Source organism: Cyclopterus lumpus, chromosome 4 (genome assembly GCF_009769545.1).
Source record: "Cyclopterus lumpus isolate fCycLum1 chromosome 4, fCycLum1.pri, whole genome shotgun sequence".
Classification (NCBI taxonomy): domain Eukaryota; kingdom Metazoa; phylum Chordata; class Actinopteri; order Perciformes; family Cyclopteridae; genus Cyclopterus; species Cyclopterus lumpus.
The window spans coordinates 1,035,140-1,057,412 of NC_046969.1; the positions used below are offsets into that span (position 1 = coordinate 1,035,140).

The 22,273-nt window shown below is 41.8% G+C and overlaps 1 protein-coding gene across 4 annotated transcripts; it reads right to left on the bottom strand.

The window, feature by feature from the left end:
- Window positions 1-4,522: 4,522 nt before the first annotated feature.
- On the bottom strand, window positions 4,523-20,790 carry tprg1 (tumor protein p63 regulated 1). 4 transcript variants are annotated; one of them, XM_034531482.1, is made up of 6 exons: window positions 20,571-20,790; window positions 20,179-20,444; window positions 15,572-15,663; window positions 11,704-11,880; window positions 5,566-5,719; window positions 4,523-5,417 (listed from the first exon to the last, which is right to left on the bottom strand). In XM_034531482.1, the coding sequence occupies exons 2-6, from the start codon at window positions 20,338-20,340 to the stop codon at window positions 5,223-5,225; spliced, it is 780 nt and encodes a 259-aa protein (XP_034387373.1). In that variant the 5' UTR covers window positions 20,341-20,444; window positions 20,571-20,790; the 3' UTR covers window positions 4,523-5,222. The 4 variants fall into 4 exon arrangements, with proteins under 4 accessions (XP_034387373.1, XP_034387371.1, XP_034387372.1 ...); XM_034531480.1 differs by having other exon boundaries at window positions 5,566-5,725; window positions 20,571-20,771; XM_034531481.1 differs by having other exon boundaries at window positions 5,566-5,725; window positions 20,179-20,347; window positions 20,571-20,770.
- Window positions 20,791-22,273: the final 1,483 nt, after the last annotated feature.

A 22,273-nucleotide genomic window follows, 5' to 3' on the forward strand; every position in this document is an offset into this window, starting at 1 on the left:
AGTCATCTATAAATGTGGACATAGTCATCTTTACATGTGGACATAGTCATCTTTAAATGTGGACATAGTCATCTTTACATGTGGACATAGTCATCTTTAAATGTGGACATAGTCATCTTTACATGTGGACATAGTCATCTTTAAATGTGAACATAGTCATCTTTACATGTGGACATAGTCATCTTTAAATGTGGACATAGTCATCTATAAATGTGAACATAGTCATCTTTACATGTGGACATAGTCATCTTTACATGTGGACAGTCATCTTTACATGTGGACAGTCATCTATAAATGTGAACATAGTCATCTTTACATGTGGACATAGTCATCTTTACATGTGGACATAGTCATCTTTACATGTGGACACAGTCATCTTTACATGTGGACACAGTCATCTTGACATGTGGACACTCATCTTTACATGTGGACACAGTCATCTTTACATGTGGACACAGTCATCTTGACATGTGGACACTCATCTTTACATGTGGACATAGTCATCTTTACATGTGGACATAGTCATCTTTACATGTGGACATAGTCATCTTTACATGTGGACAGTCATCTATAAATGTGGGCATAGTCATCTTTACATGTGGACATAGTCATCTATAAATGTGGACATAGTCATCTTTACATGTGGACATAGTCATCTTTACATGTGGACAGTCATCTTTACATGTGGACAGTCATCTATAAATGTGAACATAGTCATCTTTACATGTGGACATAGTCATCTTTACATGTGGACATAGTCATCTTTACATGTGGACAGTCATCTATAAATGTGGGCATAGTCATCTTTACATGTGGACATAGTCATCTATAAATGTGGACATAGTCATCTTTACATGTGGACATAGTCATCTTTACATGTGGACAGTCATCTTTACATGTGGACAGTCATCTATAAATGTGAACATAGTCATCTTTACATGTGGACATAGTCATCTTTACATGTGGACAGTCATCTTTACATGTGGACAGTCATCTATAAATGTGAACATAGTCATCTTTACATGTGAACATAGTCATCTTTACATGTGGACAGTCATCTATAAATGTGGACATAGTCATCTTTACATGTGGACATAGTCATCTTTACATGTGGACATAGTCATCTTTACATGTGGACATAGTCATCTTTACATGTGGACATAGTCATCTATAAATGTGGACATAGTCATCTTTACATGTGGACATAGTCATCTATAAATGTGGACATAGTCATCTTTACATGTGGACATAGTCATCTTTACATGTGGACAGTCATCTTTACATGTGGACAGTCATCTATAAATGTGAACATAGTCATCTTTACATGTGGACATAGTCATCTTTACATGTGGACAGTCATCTTTACATGTGGACAGTCATCTATAAATGTGAACATAGTCATCTTTACATGTGAACATAGTCATCTTTACATGTGGACATAGTCATCTTTACATGTGGACATAGTCATCTTTACATGTGGACATAGTCATCTATAAATGTGGACATAGTCATCTTTACATGTGGACATAGTCATCTATAAATGTGGACATAGTCATCTTTACATGTGGACATAGTCATCTTTACATGTGGACATAGTCATCTTTAAATGTGGACATAGTCATCTTTACATGTGGACATAGTCATCTATAAATGTGGACATAGTCATCTTTACATGTGGACATAGTCATCTATAAATGTGGACATAGTCATCTTTACATGTGGACATAGTCATCTTTAAATGTGGACATAGTCATCTTTACATGTGGACATAGTCGTCTTTACAAGTGGACATAGTCATCTTTAAATGTGGACATAGTCATCTTTACATGTGGACATAGTCATCTTTACATGTGGACATAGTCATCTATAAATGTGGACATAGTCATCTTTACATGTGGACATAGTCGTCTTTACATGTGGACATAGTCATCTTTAAATGTGGACAGTCATCTTTACATGTGGACATAGTCATCTTTAAATGTGGACATAGTCATCTTTAAATGTGGACATAGTCATCTTTACATGTGGACATAGACATCTTTAAATGTGGACATAGTCATCTTTACATGTGGACATAGTCATCTTTAAATGTGGACATAGTCATCTTTACATGTGGACATAGTCATCTTTAAATGTGGACATAGTCATCTTTACATGTGGACATAGTCATCTTTAAATGTGAACATAGTCATCTTTACATGTGGACATAGTCATCTTTAAATGTGGACATAGTCATCTATAAATGTGAACATAGTCATCTTTACATGTGGACATAGTCATCTTTACATGTGGACAGTCATCTTTACATGTGGACAGTCATCTATAAATGTGAACATAGTCATCTTTACATGTGGACATAGTCATCTTTACATGTGGACATAGTCATCTTTACATGTGGACAGTCATCTTTACATGTGGACATAGTCATCTATAAATGTGAACATAGTCATCTTTACATGTGGACATAGTCATCTTTACATGTGGACAGTCATCTTTACATGTGGACAGTCATCTATAAATGTGAACATAGTCATCTTGACATGTGGACAGTCATCTTTACATGTGGACATAGTCATCTTTACATGTGGACATAGTCATCTTTACATGTGGACACAGTCATCTTGACATGTGGACACTCATCTTTACATGTGGACATAGTCATCTTTACATGTGGACATAGTCATCTTTACATGTGGACATAGTCATCTTTAAATGTGGACATAGTCATCTTTACATGTGGACAGTCATCTATAAATGTGGACATAGTCATCTTTACATGTGGACATAGTCATCTATAAATGTGGACATAGTCATCTTTACATGTGGACATAGTCATCTTTACATGTGGACAGTCATCTTTACATGTGGACAGTCATCTATAAATGTGAACATAGTCATCTTTACATGTGAACATAGTCATCTTTACATGTGGACAGTCATCTATAAATGTGGACATAGTCATCTTTACATGTGGACATAGTCATCTTTACATGTGGACATAGTCATCTTTACATGTGGACATAGTCATCTTTACATGTGGACATAGTCATCTATAAATGTGGACATAGTCATCTTTACATGTGGACATAGTCATCTATAAATGTGGACATAGTCATCTTTACATGTGGACATAGTCATCTTTACATGTGGACAGTCATCTTTACATGTGGACAGTCATCTATAAATGTGAACATAGTCATCTTTACATGTGGACATAGTCATCTTTACATGTGGACATAGTCATCTTTACATGTGGACATAGTCATCTTTAAATGTGGACATAGTCATCTTTACATGTGGACATAGTCATCTATAAATGTGAACATAGTCATCTTTACATGTGGACATAGTCATCTTTACATGTGGACATAGTCATCTTTACATGTGGACATAGTCATCTTTACATGTGGACATAGTCATCTTTAAATGTGGACAGTCTGTATGTTATGAACCTCACTGCTTTTTTATGGCTAGACCCGCCCTCCGTAGCTTTCAAGCGCTAGGATTGTCCAACGTTGCGGTAGCAGCAACCTGATTAGTTCCTGCCTCATGCCCTGACCAATGAGCTCTCCTTCTCCTTGTCACTCAGGTGTGTGGGGCGGGTCTTGCCATTGAATGCAGTGGCATTCATAATGGTACCAACATGTACTAAAAGCACACGCTCCTGTCAACAAAGCACAGAGACGCTCCCATAACACTCCGAGGGGTCAGTGACTTCAGTCTCAGGCATAAGACAGCAACCACTTTAATGCTGCTATATTAATGCTGCGATATCTTTTTAAATCCCATTATCGAGGCTGCAAAAGAACACAATCATAAGTTTTGAAAGTCTTTTGTCTTGTGCATGCATGCTTGTGCATACTTTGCACACTCTGTTTAAAGTTAAATTAATTTCCTTAATACACGCTGCAGTTATTTGTATTCTATTGTGTATATATATTTTATATATATTATTTTTTATTTTGTATATATCTGTCATCCCTGTTGTTATATTTATTTTATTTTGTGTGTTTAGTTTATTTAGTCTATTCCATTTGGTGTCTGTAAAGGGCGCTACTATGACAACAAATTTCCCCTCGGGGATTAATAAAGTATATATCTATCTATCTATATTGTTACGTGCGCTACTATTGGACAAAGAATACATGCAACATGCTGCTAATCCGTGCATATCATTACCCTGTGTAAATACTTGATTGTGAGTAAAGAGGAACATACATTTAATCCCTGATGTTCATAAGCAAAATGTGACACACCCTTATACTTTACTGTAGTTCAAGTAGCTTCATATTCCCTCACACTTCCACTACACTGTAAAACCTCCTGCTGTGATGTAGTCAAATACAATTACCCTTTATCATGAACTTAAAGCAGCACTAATATAAAAGAAAGAAAGAAAATGACTAATGTGAAAGAGCCATATGTATTGATAAATTATCACCGGACTAGTTCGAGCCGCCAGGACTTGATTTTGGCACAGTGGTCAAGCGGTGGAATTACAAATAACGGGTCCAAAAAGACGTCAATTAGGAAAGATGTTTAATGTTTAAATGCGTCTCATTGACATCAGCCTCACTGAGAGGATTAGTATTTAAAATGTGTAATAAATTACAGGAACTTCTCCCAGTGATGATAATATTCACTGCAGCAACAGGACATGCATTCTTGCTTCATATGATAATAGACGGCGCAAAGAAAAATCTGCATATTTTATACCACCACAAAAGGACAAGAGAACCAATTACACACTGACACCAAAAGCAGGCGGAAAGACACAGTAAACACACACATCACACACTGAACATGTCTGCACTGTAAAAACACACAGGATGATGACACTGAATGGGCCCCGTGCTGCGGTGACTCTCTCTGGGGCTGAGTGGCATGGGAATGAGCCTTTTAACAGACGCACCGGGGGAGGAACAAAGGAGTCCCGTTAGGAAACCAGTGGGATTACCCTTCCGCTGAGGAGCAGCGGGGGATTCGACAGCCTGTGAAATGCGGATGTTTCACACTGGTAATAAGCAGAGGGGGAGATCACACGGGTGTGTTAACCTCACACACAACATCCTGAGAATCCAGGCTCAAAAGTGGCACTAAAGCAAACCCCAATATGGAACGTCTGGTCAATCCTGAAAGAATTTGACGGAACCAACGTACAAACATGAATTCAAGGCGTAATAATCTGACTAACAAAACTATTACATGAAAAGCAGGAGGCGTTAGAAGCCGATGTTTCCTCGGGCCATGCAGTATCCCAGTCTGTTCTGGTTCCCGATCAAAGACATGAGGCCCACGTAGGCCTGGATGTGGATCCGCTGGTTCAGGACCAGGACCCCGTTGGCCTTCCCGGGAAAGGGCTTCATGGCGTGGGCCTTCTGCGCCGCCTCCTTGAGCCGCTCTCGAAAGGTCTGCATCTGTGACAAGAGGGTGGGAGGATCAGGGATATAATCCGTGAACCCGCATGTACCCACACCCGTGGTCAGGGTGTGGGTACCAACACTGATGTTGGTGGACTGAGCCTTTAAACACTTCCACGCGGTTCCCCTCGATCGATCTACTCACGTCGCAGAGGGCAGCGAACGCGTCGCCGATGCTCCTCACAGGGTGGTCGATGAAGGTGACGAAGGGGAAGTCGGTGGCGAAGGGGTTCCACCTGGAGCTGAAGGAGGGCTCCCTCAGCCGGTCCCAGAAGACTCGCAACCCCTCCCCCTCCCTCCTGGACCATCAAGACACAGAGGAACACAAACATCAAGTCTCTACCCGTCAGTGTCACATTTGACTCAAACCGGTGAGTCACCATGTCAACGGCGCTACTCAACATTACTACAAACAAGTTCTTGTTATGTTTTCCATAGGGAGGTATGCACCATTTAAAAATAATAATATTTGTATTTTCAGTTTTTCTGGAACTTGTTTTTTGTGATTCCTGCTTTTGACACATTTTAATAGAAATTCAGTTAATTTGATCCATTTCACTAATAACTGTAGACAGCCTTATATAATATATAATAATGAAATCGTTAGAATGGACAAGCATGCTGAAAGAACACACACTGCCTTTCCCCTTAGATGTAGCATGTTTCATATGTTGTGTTTGATCTACACCAATGGCTTTTTGGGAGCAAAGAAAAAATAGAAAAAAAAAAAAAAGATCCTACAAAGAGAAACCCCCCAAAAGATGTTTTCAACTTCCCCGTTTCTCACTGCTCTGTACTTTCTGTACTTAAGAGAACGCGTTGAGCTTTTGGGTGCCGTGGTTGCTATTCATAGACACGTCATACGTTGAGTAATTAAGACACTAGATTAAGATGCATTGGTCTGACGTTTCACCCCCCAGTCAAACATCATTCGTGTGGTTCTGACTAACAGCGATGACTAAACATCACCGATGCAACAAAGGAAAACATTTTGCCTGTTTGCTCTCCAGCTTTTTCAAATGTTAAAAAATGGTTGCCATGTTGCTATGGCAACTACAGGCCAAGGATTGGTCGCAAAATGGTTTCCAGCGGCGACCCAGCAACTGTTTATGTCTGTTCAACATGAGTTCACATCATTTCCCCACCGGATCAGTTGGATCCATGTTTACAATGTAAAGGATAATGGAGGAAAACGGCACTAATCGGTCCTCAGGGCCAATACTTGAAGCGAGTGCAGCCTCGTGTTTACCGGTCCTTGAGGTAATCTCCAGCGTGTTCCTCATATTAAAGCAAATACTGCAGGCTTTCATGAAAATGCCCCGGGGTCATATCTTCCCTCAGCCTAATGAAACGCCAGAAGAAGAACACACCAAAGAGCTGTGAACACTCCAGATCCCATCTTTGAAATGATGCTGCCGTTAATCTACATGCTGTAAAGAGTCTGTCCATCAAATGGGATCTGGCTCTCAAATCAATGTTCAAAAGGTACGGGTCATCGTCAGCTCAAAACACACGCCTCGGCGTCTCTTTTTAGATCTGTGCAATAAATGGATTCTTATTAATGTAAATGTGAAGTACAGAACAGCCAGCACTTCCCTGAGCTCCCATAGTTCATAGCAGCGCCGCAGGAGCTTTCTTCAGTGTGACCTCAAGCGACCCACTGTAAAGTGCGTCTAACGTCTGTCTGACTAAAAGCTACGACACAACTACATTATTCCAGCAGATTGTTTGGCAGCGTGCGCACAAGACCTGATGAAAAGCATCCAAGGATTGTGTTGTGTGAATGGAAACACATCCAACGTGTCAAGTTGAGTCTTTTGGGGGGTTTCAGTGCTCCGATGAAGCGGCCAACCAATCGAATGTTGTGTTTGTCCATCGTTGGACTTTTAACGACGTTACGACGCCAACGAGCGCTTGAGCAACGCGCTACGACGCCGTCTGGCAGTTTTGTTGCTTTTGTTGACAGCCGTGTGAACAGCATGTGTGTGTGTGTGTGTGTGTGTGTCTGTGTGTGTGTGTGTGTGTGTTCAAAGCAGGATATTCATTTTATTTAGTGAAAGTTAGGCCTGTACTATACTATCCCAATAATTCATGATTGGGATTAATGAAAGTTGAATTGCTGTGTTGTTCACCTTGGACGCACTTCCACTATGTTATATTAAAAAGATCAGTTGATTAATCAAGACAGATTATTGGATGACAAATCATTATTTTGTAACTGAACATGTATAAAACAATATGCTCCTGGTATTGTGGGCATGAAACGTTTTAGAACAGGTAGCTTAAATCCAGCAATCTGATTGGTTCACAGACTGTCTTGATCGGCAAGCGACGCCCAGGGACCGGAGTAGGCGGAGCCACATCCTCCACGCTGATAGCCGTTATCCAAGTCATCCGACCGACGCTGGGCAGTTTCTCAGTGGTTGCACCACAGATGGCAACGTCCGAATAATGTACAATGTCCAAAATGCCACACCTCCTTCGGCCCGTGTAAAAACATGTGTCATGTGTTGAGTATTGAGTCATCTTCTAGATACTCGACCCCCAAATGATATGGCGATCAAACAGAATGTTTGGCCGTTTCTTTGGGGATCTGAACGTAAGGAGGAGGATCAATAAATCAGGGTTTGGGCAATTTTCCCAACGGTGTTCTGATTTCATTAACAATCTGTCACACATGTTGACCTTTGTATAAAGAGCACTGCCAACAGAATGAAACACCTGAGGCGAAACAATGGTGTTGTAGTTGTTGATGACCTGTTACACAAGAACCATGCAACGGACTACTGCTGCTAAACGGAAGTCTGAATGGGAATATTAAAAAGCGTTGGCTAATTGCACAGATGTGCTATCGCTGGGAGACCAACATGACAAACGGAGAGGACACACACACACACATACACACACACGGCAAGAGAGATTCCTCATAAGTCAGCACACGAGATATCAACATCAAACCCGTCTCAGAGCCAAACAAACACATGGGGCGTGCTCAGAGGCGCCCGCGTGGTTTGTCCGCCATCCATACGCGTATCCATCCAACATGTGGAATGACGACAGAGGGAGAAACGAGGGCCGGAGTGATGACGAGAAGAAACAAAGAGCTCACTTGTTATACAGTTTCCTACGCCGTCCGGGCCTTGACAAGACATTTACATTATTCATGACGAAGCTGCTCGTGCAACCCTCCGAAGCCTAAAACATACAGCCACGTTGCCGCGGATGTCATGATGCAAAAAGCTGTGATATCATAGCTGCGGGCTGTTGGCAAACACGTTTCCACCCTGAACCGCAGAGTCCACGAGCTGAGAAACCGCTCCGAGGTGTTTGAGTTTAGAGCAGCGAATGCCAAGAAAATACATTATATGCCTATTGGTGAAAATTCAAGTGTGCATTTACATTTCTCGTCCTATTTATGAAAGTGCAGTTGAGGTGAATTACACAGAGTAAAGTCATTGAATGAAGCAGAGTGTGAAATCCCACCCTCGGTGCTGATGATGAAGAGGCTGCCTCATCGTCAAATAAGGAACTTTTATATTCTGCTATGAAGCAAACTTCAAGTTCCTCATCCGTCAGTCTAAAATGTGCAATGTCAAAATACCTAGTCCAAATATTTGGGGTTTATACATATTCAAATTCACACCAATATCCAAGACATAGTAAATAGTAAAGAAATCTCCATTACAAATGACATTCCAAGTGAACACATGTACAAATTCAGTTGCATTATGGGACATTTTTTGGAATTCAGTCCATAAAAGAAACAAAAGTCAGGATGTCGGAGCCTCTGCTGATCATTCTTTTCATAATCTATCAAGTCAAGCTCAATAGTAATAAATACTCCTCTGCCCATGATGCGACCCATCTATCTATGCTCTAGCCACCTGGCCCCTCAAACGGGACCCCAAAATAACCAAATGTGTGTAGTTTGAACTGGTTGAGGAGTGAAACTGGTGGTGTGTGTGTGTGTGTACACATCCCTCCTACTCTCCGGCTTCACATCGTTGAATCATCATCTGATGAGGTGCATAATGCTGACGAAGGATATCTCAAACAGCCACTCTGTCCTGACTGCCCTCTGCTGTCAGTAAGCTGCTCGTGCACAGCTAGCTAGAGGATTGTTTGTGAAGAAGCTGTAAAACAAACTACAGGTTTCACACCCTATTCATCAACACGGCAGTACGAACTGTATAAAAAGCTCACTTGAGTTAGCAGCGTGAGGAAGGAATTTTAGTTAACAAAACTGTTTGAAGCAGTTGAAGGCAGGGGGCAAAATAAAGGCTTCATCCCCTCTGAAATCTTAATTCTGAGAAAAAGAAAATTAAGAAACAGAGGAGAGCTGTGCTGGGATCATTTCCAATAAAAAATATTTCCTTCAACAGTTACGGACGCAAACTCCAGTGGGGCTTCTTTAAACCTCCACACCCAACTCTTTCAGATAGGAATACACATTTTTATATATATATATAAATAAAGTACCGGGTAATTAGTTTGTCTAGACAGTTTGGAAAGAAGGCACGTTGAACACAATCTCTCTCCACAGATGCAGAAGATTCGGTGCGTTGGCCATCACCGGTGCACCTGGAGACCGCGCGTTGGAAACAAAAACTCGTCAGCAGTGAAAACAGTCGCTCCCTCAACGACATCTATTGGCATCCTCGACGTTTCAGGGAGGCTGACGGAGCACACGGACGAGGTGCCGGCGCCAAGCAACACGCCGCACAGAGGGAGTTATATTCTTTGTTCTCAAGCTGGTGGCCGGGGAACACGACGGGGTCAAACGTTCATGAGCTGATCGTCCACAGACCTCAAGCCCCAGAGCCCCGCTGAGGGGATAAGTTCCACTCATCGCCATATGTGCCGATGAGTCAGATGAGAAGCTCAACATCACTCTCCCGTTTCAACAATCAATACTTTATTATCAAAAGGGATCACAAGAATATGTGTACCTGAGAGGTGTCACTAGGCCGAAACCTCCAGCCGAGTACGGAAGTCAACACAGAATTGAATTGAGTAGATCGACCCGATCTTAAAATGAAGTGTACCCGAAAAAAGAAAGCGACATTAAACACGGCAGCCAAATTATCTTCACAGCCCGACTTTTCCTACTTTTCTCCCTGATTGATTTTGTGATGTGGAAACAAAGTTTCCTGTACCATCACAGCAGTGGGGAGGACTCGTCCTCGTATACACATGAACTTTACTGTAGATCAATTTACTTCCAAAAATAAGACAGAATGACCTAGACGAACAAAAGAAGACGCTTCCTGAGGGAGAGGCAGAGAAGAAGAGGGGGAGGAAGTAGTTGAAGATGAAGACGGAGAGGGGAAGTGTTTGAGGGTCGAGTCTCTCATTCCAATCCGTCTCTTTGCTGTTGGACTCCCGGGTGGCTTTCACGAGCGCTTTATGTATAATTCAGCCGAATGTGTGGAGATAAAGCCCCCAATACAGGCCACGTTCTTCTAAGCTCTTCACAGCGCATTACGGTTTATTCATCAAATTAGTTTTAGTTGGTTTGGTATCCCGTGAGCCGCCTTTAAAAGGTTTGGATGAAAGGACTACATTAATGTTGCCACTAATCAGTTAAGCGACAGCTCCAAGTGACAGCTTTGCACTCCTTACCCCTCCCGAAAAAAGAACTCTGCGCACTCTCCTGTTCCAGGCCGCTCCGTGTCCCCGGCTGCCCCCCCCCGGCTGCCCCCCGGCACCAATCCCCCTTCACAGCCTTCTGACGCTGCCCTTAGCGCCGTGTCACTGCTCTCACTGACGACTCCGATCACTGTCCATACTCAAGTAAATCATGCATACTTCCACCTTTGAAAAGAACAAAAAGGCTGCGCGTTCTATTCTTCATCACATCCTGTAAAGATGTTCACAAAGCTTGAGAACGCGTTGCGTGACACACGAGCTGAGAAAGAGTTATGAAGCTATAACCCACGTTTGAGTTCAAGCTCAATGGTTAATCGTGTGCAAAAAGGGATTTTCACTTTTGTGAAGCAAATTAGAGCACGGAGCAGATAATTAGGGCTCATATTTGTAATTCTCCAAGTGAGGTTTTTTCATTAGCTCCAAAACACTCCGAAGATCCATTTTTTTTTAAATAGACTCACTGAAAAGGAGCCGGGACACCAGAGATCCAAGGCTTTCATCGTGACACAATGCTGCTCTGCACACTGAAGTTAAACAGTGGTTATCGTTTATCCTCCACATACTACAGGACCGGAGGGCGAAGCTGCAGATGAAGGTGTGAGTTCACTGTTGAAGGGCTGAGGAGAGGACCTACTGAAGCAGGGAGTTCTTTGGGAAGCTGAATTGGCCGTGGGCGATGCGGTCGATGATGTTCAGCGGGATCCTCTGCATTTGGTCACAGTTGAACATGACGAAGTCGTACTTGAAGACCAGGAGGGAGTTGTCCGTGATGAGGACGAGGCGCTCTTTCTCATTGTCCCAGTGATCCACCCTGAAACAACCAGAGAGAGAGCGCGTTACATTCTGACACTCATTGTTAAACTTATTATTGTAGAGCACATTTCTGAACGAGTCGGTCTGATCACTTTAAAACCTTTATGTCTTTATGTATACCATGTGTAACAAGCATAAGCAGTTCCCAGTTTATTCGTTAATTATGTCATTGGCAGAGTGTACAGAAGATTAAAGTGTTTAGTTCAGAATCAGAATCTTTTTTATTAGCCAAGTAGGTTTACACCTACAAGGAACTTAGCGTGGTGGGTGGTGCAACATAGGATGTTAGACACAACAAACAACAACAGTAGACAACAAATAAACAATCAACAAAGTGCAGACGAGACAAAGAATAAAATGTAAAATGTAAGATAAAGTGCAATTATAAAGTATATGTAGTGTTTAAGTTAAAGTGACGTGTGTTATTTAAGTGTGCTGGTATGTGCAGAGGAGTGACCGGTGGAAAATAGTCCAAGGGATGAAAGACATGAAAACTGCAGACACGGTCCCAACCTTTCTAGCTTGTGACTCCTGAAATGAAGCAACGCCTACTTGCCATCCCTCGTCACTGGTTGCTACGTTCACCGGTTGTAACCAGTTCAACCACAGTGTCATTTTCTTTTCTTTGTTTCATATCGATCTTTCTAAATTAATATAAGAATACCAAAGATTAAAGGAACGTCTGACAGACAAATATAATGTTTTGTTGTTTGATCTGCTGTCCTATGCTGTTATCCCAGGCCTAGAAGTCTATGCTTCGTGTGTTAAAGCTGCATTCTCTCTACTGACCACCAGGGGGCGACTCCTCTGGTTGTATAGAAGTCTATGCTTCGTGTGTTAAAGCTGCATTCTCTCTACTGACCACCAGGGGGCGACTCCTCTGGTTGTATAGAAGTCTATGCTTCGTGTGTTAAAGCTGCATTCTCTCTCCTGACCACCAGGGGGCGACTCCTCTGGTTGTATAGAAGTCTATGCTTCATGTGTTAAAGCTGCATTCTCTCTCCTGACCACCAGGGGGCGACTCCTCTGGTTGTATAGAAGTCTATGCTTCATGTGTTAAAGCTGCATTCTCTCTCCTGACCACCAGGGGGCGACTCCTCTGGTTGTATAGAAGTCTATGCTTCGTGTGTTAAAGCTGCATTCTCTCTACTGACCACCAGGGGGCGACTCCTCTGGTTGTATAGAAGTCTATGCTTCGTGTGTTAAAGCTGCATTCTCTCTCCTGTCCACCAGGGGGCGACTCCTCTGGTTGTATAGAAGTCTATGCTTCATGTGTTAAAGCTGCATTCTCTCTCCTGACCACCAGGGGGCGACTCCTCTGGTTGTATAGAAGTCTATGCTTCATGTGTTAAAGCTGCATTCTCTCTCCTGACCACCAGGGGGCGACTCCTCTGGTTGTATAGAAGTCTATGCTTCATGTGTTAAAGCTGCATTCTCTCTCCTGACCACCAGGGGGCGACTCCTCTGGTTGTATAGAAGTCTATGCTTCGTGTGTTAAAGCTGCATTCTCTCTCCTGACCACCAGGGGGCGACTCCTCTGGTTGTATAGAAGTCTATATAAATGACTCTACTTCTCTTGATGTATTCCCTCAGTAAACATTGTAAACATTAGTTTTTGGTCTCAATCTCTAGTTTCAAGTCTTCTTCAATACAGCGTGATGTTCATTTAGTAAATTATGGTCATTTAGAGTCAAACAGACCATAAAGCAGAGGATGCTTTAGGGCGGGGCAGTTTTAAAATATTTTTTTTCTTTCAACAGTATTAATAGGCAGATTTTTATACCAAAATAGGCTATACTTCATGATTTATTGGAAAAAATATGTCAAAAGAGAAATTCAGCACTCATATATATGGAACGATCCTATTTTTAATGACCATATTTTCCTGCCGGCTCTGTAGATTAAACCGTAAAATAGTCAAATATTCCATATTGTGCAGGAGGTTATTTGAAGTCAACACAAAAACATGTTTAACAAAGCTGCTCAATTATGTACTGTAAAAGCATCACAAATACCAAAACCGCCCCTGGCAAAGATCATACAATATGCATGCAAGCCTTTCTAAGTTGCTAAGTTTTTACTAACTTGAAAAAAAGCAAAGAAAAATCTAATTAACAGAAACACCTTCAAAGCAAACAAACTTAAAGTCTGCTTTCTGTTTCGGCCTCAAAGTGTTCAAAAATGTCTGCGTTATTAATTCGAATCACAAAAAGCACAATATCACACACACACACAAACCTCTCTCTTTCTCTGCTGCACACACACACACACACAACTAATTCACGGTGCCATGGATCCTCTTCCTACAGCCCGCTGAGCCGGGCTCATGTGGCCAACTCCGAATGAAACACTCGATTGCTGCAAGAAAAAGACAGTTCACTGAACAGCATGGCATCATGGGAAAGGTGTGGGTGAAGAGCTCCGACTGAAGAAATGAGTTAGCCCCAGCTCGACGGCGCGGATGCTACAGAGGTGTTGCAGTGATGCACCGTCAGGCGATGGTCTGACAGCTGCTGACACTTGACAGAGCAACACACTGGACGTGCTGGACTACCGGCTCTACTGTAGGGACGGATAGAAAGTCCCCCACTCTATTTGTAAGTCAAACATCTTCTATGTTATGATCAGTGAACGCATACACCAATGGGAACTACATAATCAAATGAGATCATAAAAAAGCGAAAGAGGAACAGTCTAAGCAATAACATCTTCCTCTTTCTAAAGCTCGTGACAATCCTCAGCAGGATTTTAGGAATGTTCTCATGCTCTTCTGACACAGGTCACCGTCCTCCCTCTGGGGAAATTCTGCAGCAGCGTCACAGAATTGCCATATAATGCACTCTGTGTCGCCAGGCGTCCTACATCCAAGTCTGCAGCGACGGCAACTGCGGGGCCAAATGTGGGACAAGCGTTACCGCGTGTTGGACAGAGCTGCCTGAATGGGATGCATTATTAATTCTCACAAGGCCGGCCTTTAAAATGTTTCCTGAAAGCTTGAGCGGGGAGTGATACAACCCGACGTCTCGCAAGTGCACTTGGTAAATGCCTCGGCAGTCGTGTCATTTTGCTCCGTCAGTTCACAGCCTCTGCATCGACTTGTGTCACGTACATTGGCATTAGGCTGGATTAATACGGGAGTCTATTGGATCACGCAGAGCAAATATGGACCTGTATTGTAGTGGGTCATGTATAGAATTTAAGACTCCCTATGGGCAGCAGATTATCTGCATTTAAACTGTAGATGTTTATTATGGATTATGGATGGGCAACACATGATACTGTAGCCTGTGCATTTATAGTTGCGTCATCATTGTCAGGTGACAACCTCGTCACTCCAAAACACTTTATTATACCACCGCCCCAATGTAGTATGTATAAGCCGGACCCCTTTTTGTTCCAGACCAGACCTCCAGCGTGTTCTTGCTCTACTCCGGGGCTTCTTACCAGTTGGACGTGCCAAGAAAACCTCCAGACCGTGATTATACAAGGACCGGTCGGCTCATACAAACGACCCCGGTACCCCACGTGCCTGCAGTAACCCCCATAGGACTCTCTGGGTGACATGCCTGCAAGCCTTCTCCAAGTCCACAAAACATACGAAGACTGGATGGTCAAACTCCCATGACCCCTCCAACAGACCTGCAAGTATAGAGGGCTGGTCCACTGAGCCAAAGAGGCTACGAACTCACTCTGCTGTCAGCCAAATGCTGTGAACGCTGCCATCTACTTCTTCATCCACCAGAGCTTCAACGTCTTTGATGGCCTGTTTCAGAGTGCCAGGCTGAGGAGAGAGAAATGCACGGGTGTCACTTTCTAATTTTCCATTGTGACAATCACAATGTGTGACAGCAAGCTTAAGGGGTGATCTTTGAGGCAGACGCACATCTGGGACTGGTACTCCAACAAAATGTCAGCACGTCTGTGTGTCAAACAAAATGACAATAAACAGAAGAGCATGAAGCCTCCGCGTATGAAAATGACTGCAAATGAAGAAAGCTGAGCGTGCGGCTTCCACGTGTATAAACCTGAGTAACTCGGGTGTTTGAAGACACAACAGAAAGCTTCTGTACGTAATACACCACACAATCCACATTTATGTTTTCCAATGCGATCCACACTCTGTCATTTCTGGAACGTGGAATTCCATCCTTCCACGTGTTAATATCTGCTTTGGCAATGTAATTCTGTATTTTAATGTATTGTAATGTGCTGTACAGTGTTGCACTATAGTGTTTGCTGTTGCATTGTACTGATCTTATCAGGCCACTAAGTTTTAATAAAAGAAATGTTGCTCTTGCTACTCGCCAAACAGTAATTAAATAACTGTAATGTGCATTAGTTGTATACCCATCACTGTCATTATAGCCCTACACCATGACAGGCGTCATGCTCTCATGCCAGGGAGTGGAGTTTGATTGACAGGTGAATTCTGACTCATACAGAAAACTGTTGCTGAAGAGGAACGGCGCACTTTATTCACTAATTACTAGTGTTGCACTCTTCCAGGTGAGTGGGATGCCTGGTCTCACAAACCCAACTTAATAAATAGGTATTGTCCCTGAGAGCATTATGTTGTTGTTGTTGTTTTCACTTGTTTCATACACGCCAAGGTACAGTCTATGGGCAAACAATGCTACGGTTAATATTTGGCACAATGTGTAAGCATGTGTGAATCGACATATTTGCTATGTAGATAATACAGTAATGCAGTTCAAGATGCCTCGATTAACTTTGGCTAAGAAAGAATAACTGAGTTCTTAACTTGATAACACAGTTATTGTGCATGTCTGTGTTTTCTGAAAATGTCTGTCAACAAGACAGACTTGTATAAGTATTAGTCAGAAAGAAAGCTTGTATGATGTTCTCTAATGACAGAGCAGCGGTCATAGTCGTAAAACAGATTTATTCTGGTTGAAAGATTTAAGAAAGGACATTGAATAAATATCCTGGAATGTAATTATAATACGTGATGCTTTTTGACAAACCATGGCAACTGAAAAGGGACAACACGATGTTTACAACTTGTTCCAGCTGTGTTTCAGCATCTGTTCAGCCCCCAAGCCCAGTCATTAGTCTCATTAGCCATTAGTCTCATTAATGATTAGTCTCATTAGTGATTAGTCTCACTAGTCATTAGTCTCATTAGCCATTAGTCTCATTAATGATTAGTCTCATTAGTGATTAGTCTCACTAGTCATTAGTCTCAGTAGTCATTAGTCTCATTAGCCATTAGTCTCATTAATGATTAGTCTCATTAATGATTAATGATTAGTCTCATTAGTGATTAGTCTCACTAGTCATTAGTCTCAGTAGTCATTAGTCTCATTAATGATTAGTCTCATTAGTGATTAGTCTCACTAGTCATTAGTCTCACTAGTCATTAGTCTCATTAGTGATTAGTCTCACTAGTCATTAGTCTCAGTAGTCATTAGTCTCATTAATGATTAGTCTCATTAGTGATTAGTCTCACTAGTCATTAGTCTCAGTAGTCATTAGTCTCATTAGTGATTAGTCTCACTAGTCATTAGTCTCAGTAGTCATTAGTCTCATTAGCCATTAGTCTCATTAATGATTAGTCTCATTAATGATTAGTCTCATTAGTGATTAGTCTCACTAGTCATTAGTCTCACTAGTCATTAGTCTCACTAGTCATTAGTCTAATTAGCCTCATTAATGATTAGTCTCACTAGTCATTAGTCTCAGTAGTCATTAGTCTCATTAGCCATTAGTCTCATTAATGATTAGTCTCATTAGTGATTAGTCTCACTAGTGATTAGTCTCACTAGTCATTAGTCTCATTAATGATTAGTCTCATTAGTGATTAGTCTTACTAGTGATTAGTCTCACTAGTCATTAGTCTCATTAATGATTAGTCTCATTAGTGATTAGTCTCACTAGTCATTAGTCTCAGTAGTCATTAGTCTCATTAGTGATTAGTCTCATTAGCCATTAGTCTGATTAGTCTCATTAATGATTAGTCTCATTAGTGATTAGTCTCACTAGTCATTAGTCTCACTAGTCATCAGTCTCATTAATGACTAGTCTCATTAGCCATTAGTCTCATTAGTCTCATTAATGATCAGTCTCATTAATGATTAGTCTCACTAGTGATTAGTCTCATTAGTCATTAGTCTCATTAATGATCAGTCTCATTAATGATTAGTCTCACTAGTGATTAGTCTCATTAGTCATTAGTCTCATTAGTCATTAGTCTCACTAGTCATTAGTCTCATTAATGATCAGTCTCACTAGTCATTAGTCTCATTAATGATCAGTCTCATTAGTGATTAGTCTCATTAATGATCAGTCTCATTAGTGATTAGTCTCATTAGCCATTAGTCTCATTAATGATTAGTCTCATTAATGACTAGTCTCATTAGCCATTAGTCTCATTAGTCAATAGTCTCATTAATGATTAGTCTCATTAATGATTAGTCTCATTAATGATTAGTCTCATTAGTCATTAATCTCACTAGTCATTAATCTCACTAGTCATTTGTGATTAGTCTCATTAGTCATTAGTGATTAGTCTCAATAGTGCTTAGTCTCAATAGTGCTTCGTCTCATTAGTCATACTAGTGATTAGTCTCACTAGTCGTTAGTCTCAGTAGTGATTAGTCTGATTAGTCTCATTAGTGATTAGTCTCACTAGTGCTTCGTCTCATTAGTCATACTAGTGATTAGTCTCACTAGTCGTTAGTCTCAGTAGTGATTAGTCTCATTAGTGTTATCTTAAGGAGACTCACACTAGTTATCTTAAGTAGACTCACACTAGTTATCTTAAGGAGACTCACACTAGTTATCTTAAGTAGACTCACACTAGTTATCTTAAGGAGACTCTCACTAGTTATCTTAAGGAGACTCACACTAGTTATCTTAAGGAGACTCACACTAGTTATCTTAAGTAGACTCACACTAGTTATCTTAAGGAGACTCACACTAGTTATCTTAAGGAGACTCACACTAGTTATCTTAAGTAGACTCACACTAGTTATCTTAAGGAGACCCACACTAGTTAGCTTAAGTAGACTCACACTAGTTATCTTAAGTAGACTCACACTAGTTATCTTAAGGAGACTCACACTAGTTATCTTAAGTAGACTCACACTAGTTATCTTAAGGAGACTCACACTAGTTATCTTAAGGAGACTCACACTAGTTATCTTAAGTAGACTCACACTAGTTATCTTAAGGAGACCCACACTAGTTAGCTTAAGTAGACTCACACTAGTTATCTTAAGGAGACTCACACTAGTTATCTTAAGGAGACTCACACTAGTTATCTTAAGGAGACTCACACTAGTTATCTTAAGTAGACTCACACTAGTTATCTTAAGGAGACTCACACTAGTTATCTTAAGGAGACTCACACTAGTTATCTTAAGGAGACTCACACTAGTTATCTTAAGGAGACTCACACTAGTTATCTTAAGGAGACTCACACTAGTTATCTTAAGTAGACTCACACTAGTTATCTTAAGGAGACTCACACTAGTTATCTTAAGTAGACTCACACTAGTTATCTTAAGGAGACTCACACTAGTTATCTTAAGTAGACTCACACTAGTTATCTTAAGGAGACTCACACTAGTTATCTTAAGGAGACTCACACTAGTTAGCTTAAGTAGACTCACACTAGTTATCTTAAGGAGACTCACACTAGTTATCTTAAGGAGACTCACACTAGTTATCTTAAGGAGACTCACACTAGTTATCTTAAGGAGACTCACACTAGTTATCTTAAGGAGACTCACACTAGTTATCTTAAGTAGACTCACACTAGTTATCTTAAGGAGACTCACACTAGTTATCTTAAGTAGACTCACACTAGTTATCTTAAGGAGACTCACACTAGTTATCTTAAGTAGACTCACACTAGTTATCTTAAGGAGACTCACACTAGTTATCTTAAGGAGACTCACACTAGTTATCTTAAGTAGACTCACACTAGTTATCTTAAGTAGACTCACACTAGTTATCTTAAGTAGACTCACACTAGTTATCTTAAGTAGACTCACACTAGTTATCTTAAGGAGACTCACACTAGTTATCTTAAGTAGACTCACACTAGTTATCTTAAGTAGACTCACACTAGTTATCTTAAGTAGACTCACACTAGTTATCTTAAGGAGACTCACACTAGTTATCTTAAGGAGACTCACACTAGTTATCTTAAGGAGACTCACACTAGTTATCTTAAGGAGACTCACACTAGTCATTCTCATGGATTTAAACAACCTGAACTTTCTAAAGCTGGTCAAACTGTAGCACAAAGTGGGAAAGGGAAAGTCTTTACCCTCAACACGAAGAACCTCCGGGTCTTAAACTGGTGCAGCAATGGCTCCACGAAGAGGTCACCAGGCGGCTGGGGGCGGGCCGCTGGCCGCTCCTCCGCGCCCTCTGTGGGGGCAGTCGGCTGAGTCTCCTCCGGCCCTCTCTCCTCTTCCGCTTCTGCCATGATGGGGCTTCAACGACACCTCAACGTTAACAACACGTACGTACAGCGATGGAGTAAGAGACGGTCCCGGACACGCTGACCCCGCCGCAGGAGGCTTTCACGACCTGTAAATCAGAGCCTCTGGTCGTCACCTTTATGGCAACTCGCCGAGTATCTTAACGTGCACACGCAGCCCGACACACATTCACTCCCCACGTCCCGTTGAGTTCAAAGGAATAAAGGAGACTTACTTGCTGCTGGTTGTCGGTGTCGCGGAAGGCGTCGAATGGAGGTCAGGAGGCGGAGCAGGTGCGCGACATGACTTCCTCGTTCCGACGGTTGGTTTTAATGTGCGCGCGCGGCCACGGCGGGCCAGCGGGATGGTGTCCGTGACCCTGGTCTACGGGCTGATAGTAAACCCTGCGCACGAGCTGCTGCACCACGCCGCTGCTCCGGGACCGGATCCATACTGGACTGAGTTACAATCACCTGTTAGTGTGTGGTGAGGGCCTTTCCTCCAGCACACAGCGCTCACGTGACTCAGGGTGACGGACCAGATGTACCTGTTCGGGTGCAATGGGCCGACACGTCCCCCCCCACACGAGTTGTGCTCTGTGGATTAAACTCAATTTTACAATATAAGCTCAAATTGGGCCATAGAGCAGGACAGGGGAATAATGGAGGACCCACCTCCTCCATGGCTGTTGTCCTTGAGCACTCGTAATGTTTGTAATGCCATTAATCACACGACTTGGAGCCGGATGAACAGATGAAACACGGTGAATCAGCAGCCTGTGAGAATCCCTCCATTGTGTTGTGTTTAAAGTCCACACAGTATAATGTTGGTTTACATTGTGTCATGATATATGAATATTTAGTGTTTTGTATTGATATGAGGGGGAGGGGAACACATGTATCTATAATTCCTAAACTCTTTCACTTTGATATATTTTTATTTTTAAAAGTATGCAGCAAGGGATGTCCACATACTTTCTTTCCGTATGTCTGCTTTCACTGATATGGACTAGACATAAGATGTGAATGAAGTGAAACTACATTTAGAATTTAAAAGGAGGTGCTTTATGAGTTACATTCCAACTAACAGCTTGTGATCACCTGCCCGAAGGGTTTTCAAATGACGAACAGAGTCCAAGTGGTATTCCCTGTCGATGTCTATTGCTTTAAATGAGGATAATAACAATATGTTGTTATCCTTTTCAGTAGGAGTAAATCTATATCAGCATCATCTTTAAAAGGCATGGAAATGTGTTACCGAACCAAAGCAGACAGAAGTTCTCAACATGTGGGTGAAAAAAGGTCAATCAAAACAGCTCAAGGCTGATGTGTTTCTTAGGAGTTTAGACCCAAAAGAGAGGTGTTAGGAGAGTGAATATTAAGATGAGAGAATAATTGTTTGTCACAAGCTTCAGACAATAGTGTCTCTTGTTTTGGAACTTTTCAACACACATTCATAGTCCTCTACTCTAGAACAAAGGTTATAGACAATCTTATTGTCCTCTCTCGATTAGTCAGGCTAAAGGACATAGGACACCGTCATGTGCTGTCATAGGCTGTGTGACTTCTCATGGGAAGGTTTAACCACTGTCAGGGGACTCGCCACATTCTAAAGGTGTTCCTTTAGCGACGCCGTCTGTATGTGTATAACAACAAAGAACACCATGCAGATGTCTTTTCCTTCTCTATAATAAACCCAACTCTCCCATCTCTAAGTGTAGAATCATTAACAACCACAGACAAATGAAAGATTTAGCTCACTTTGATTTCCTCTCTCTGACTTACGTTGCCGTCTTGACATCTTGTTCCTTAAATGCCCGTGAATGGAATTCACAATCCCACTGGACGGGAACTCAATCAAGCAAACGTGGGTAGAACCAGATCACCGGAAGCCAATAAGGCTTTTTTTAAATTTCTTATCCTCCCACGAATCAGTCTG